General features: G+C 44.0%; 1 protein-coding gene across 1 annotated transcript; it reads right to left on the bottom strand.

Moving 5' to 3' along the window:
* Positions 1–1,170: 1,170 nt before the first annotated feature.
* Positions 1,171–2,367, bottom strand: LOC122545791 (centrosome-associated protein 350-like). The gene is made up of 3 exons (XM_043684703.1): positions 2,324–2,367; positions 1,814–1,959; positions 1,171–1,373 (listed from the first exon to the last, which is right to left on the bottom strand). The coding sequence occupies exons 1-3, from the start codon at positions 2,336–2,338 to the stop codon at positions 1,283–1,285; spliced, it is 252 nt and encodes an 83-aa protein (XP_043540638.1). The 5' UTR covers positions 2,339–2,367; the 3' UTR covers positions 1,171–1,282.
* Positions 2,368–2,393: the final 26 nt, after the last annotated feature.

The raw sequence follows: 2,393 nt of genomic DNA, 5'->3' as shown, positions 1-2,393 counted from the left end.
TAAGTTTAAAGTCCTAGTGATCACCCGATTTATCCTTTTCGCCAGAACACTGGTTCCAGATCTATGTCTCATCGGTATAGATCGCCCAGGTTCCAAAAACTGATGCCAATGTCCCATGAAACTGAATCCCTTGTTCCCACACCAATCTCCTGGCCACGTGTTTACTTCCCTAACTTGCTTATCCCTATGACAATTAGTACGTGGCTCGGGCAGTAATCCAGAGATTATGACCCTCGAGGACCTGTTCTTCAATTTCCTTCCTAGTGCTTGATATTACCCACACAGGCCCACATGCCCAGCTTTGTCTATGTTGTTAGTGCCAACGTGGATCACAACAACTGGATCTTCTCCCTCCCACTCCAATATCCGTTCAAACTAATCGGAGATGTCTGGCACCGGGCAGGCAACACACCATGTGGGACTCCCAATCCGGCTTGCAAAGGATACTATCTGTCCGCTAATTACAGAATCCCCTGTAACAACTACTTGTCTTTTTACTCCCCTTCTTGAATGGCCTTTGAACCATGTTGCAGTGGTCAGCTGGCTTATCCTGTCCACAGCCCTTTCCCTCACCCATACAGGAAGCAAACATTGCATACCTGTTGGACAAGGTCAAGGGCTGAGGCTCCTCCACTCCTGAACTCAGAATCCCCTTACCTGCCTCACTTACAGTCACACCCTGTTGTTCCTGATCACTAACTGAATTTGAATTACTTAATCTACCGGGTGTGACTGCCTCCTGAAACAAAGCGTCCAGGTAACTCTCCCCCTCCCGGATGTGCCGCAGTGTTTGAAGCTCAGATTCCAGATCGTTAATTCTGATCCGGAGTTCTTTTAGCAAACAACATATGCTGCAGATGTGGTCACTGCCCTTCACAATGGGTTCAGCCAGCTCCCACACCATACAGCTACAGCACATCACCTGTCCAGCCATCTCTACTTATTTAATTTGTTTTTACAAATTTATGAATTGAATAATTTCTAGTACTTCTCTATGGTCTTATTCAACTAACTAACTAATAGCCAACTTTTAATCAATCACACGAAACACAAGAAATATCAATTGAAACACCTTACCTTCGCAACACATGGGAGGCCATTTTTTTGGTTAGAGGAGGGGGCGCGGGGGGGAGGGGGAGGGGTGACACTACACGTGTAGCATCTTGGGATTCAGCTGCTGCCCAAATATATACCCACCAGTCCGCTGCGCCTTGCTGTGCCCTCTCCCTCTGCTGCTCCTTTAAAAGCCTCACTTACCCAGCAGTCTCATGTCCATTCCTGCTCAGTGTTCGCTCTGCCAAGGTAAGTTTTTATATTTCAAAGTTATCTTCCCATCAGGTCTCTGGTCCTCGCTGTCGCTCCTCCCACTCCACCTGCCACCGAAGAATTGAAGAACAGTGAACTCTCGAGATAAGTTTTACATTTTCAAGTTACCTTCCCATCAGGCCTCTGGTTCTCGCTGAAGGTGCCTGAGCTGCATAGAGGGAGAAATGTTTTCACTTGTGAGGCTGACTGAACAGGAAGTTAACATTAACGAATTGAATCACAAATTCAAAACAAAACATCATTCCCTGAGAAAGGTGACAACATGAAACTTGCTAGAGCCGGGAATGCTGAAGTTGAATAGCACAAATTTGTGAAAGGGGAAATTAGATAAGTACTGTAAAGTCTCTGTAAAAGTACTGGTCTCCTTAACTAAAGAACCACTTCATCACCAACTTATTTGGACAAAAGGGGTTCCACTAGGGCATAAAAGAGAAATACAAGAGGCATCCTTCGTAAGGTTACAATAAACGTCCATTACTGAAAGTACCTCTGCAGAGAGGGAGGTTTAATCTTCGGTTTCTCAGTAGCAGTGGAGTACAGAGTTTTAATCTGCGGTTTGGTTGAGTTTGAGCTGGCAACATCAAGATCTGTACTGAGTTCAGCTTTGGTCTTCTTTACAAACTCATCATAGGACTGAAAGAAACATGGAGAGAAAGTGAAATCAAACATTGGGACTTAAAGAAGTACACATGACACTGCTTTGCCAACTGCACTGAATTCAATGTACTTCTGAATATTTTTTCAACTTTGATGGCAACTAAGGAATAGTAGGATTTGGTTTTCAGCAAATTACTCCAGTGAGGACCCAAGTTTTCAATTCAATCAGAAAGTTGAAGCATTTTCTGGATGTCTGCAGGAGAACCAGACAGGTAAGCCAAAAACAGATAAAGCATTTGTCATTTGAATAACAGAAAATTCAGATGTATGATGCAGTGTTCATAATCGTGACGTAATGCTACAATGTAAAACTGGACAATTCCGAAACTGAAGCACTTACCAAAATATGGGTCATCCAATCACGTTTTCTCCTGCCGAATTTCTTCATCTTCTGCCAAGCTGTCTTCTGC

Source organism: Chiloscyllium plagiosum, unplaced genomic scaffold (assembly GCF_004010195.1).
Source record: "Chiloscyllium plagiosum isolate BGI_BamShark_2017 unplaced genomic scaffold, ASM401019v2 scaf_33559, whole genome shotgun sequence".
NCBI classification, from domain to species: domain Eukaryota; kingdom Metazoa; phylum Chordata; class Chondrichthyes; order Orectolobiformes; family Hemiscylliidae; genus Chiloscyllium; species Chiloscyllium plagiosum.
The sequence above is the reverse complement of the archived record's forward strand: the minus strand, read 5'-3'. Positions and strand labels throughout refer to the sequence as shown.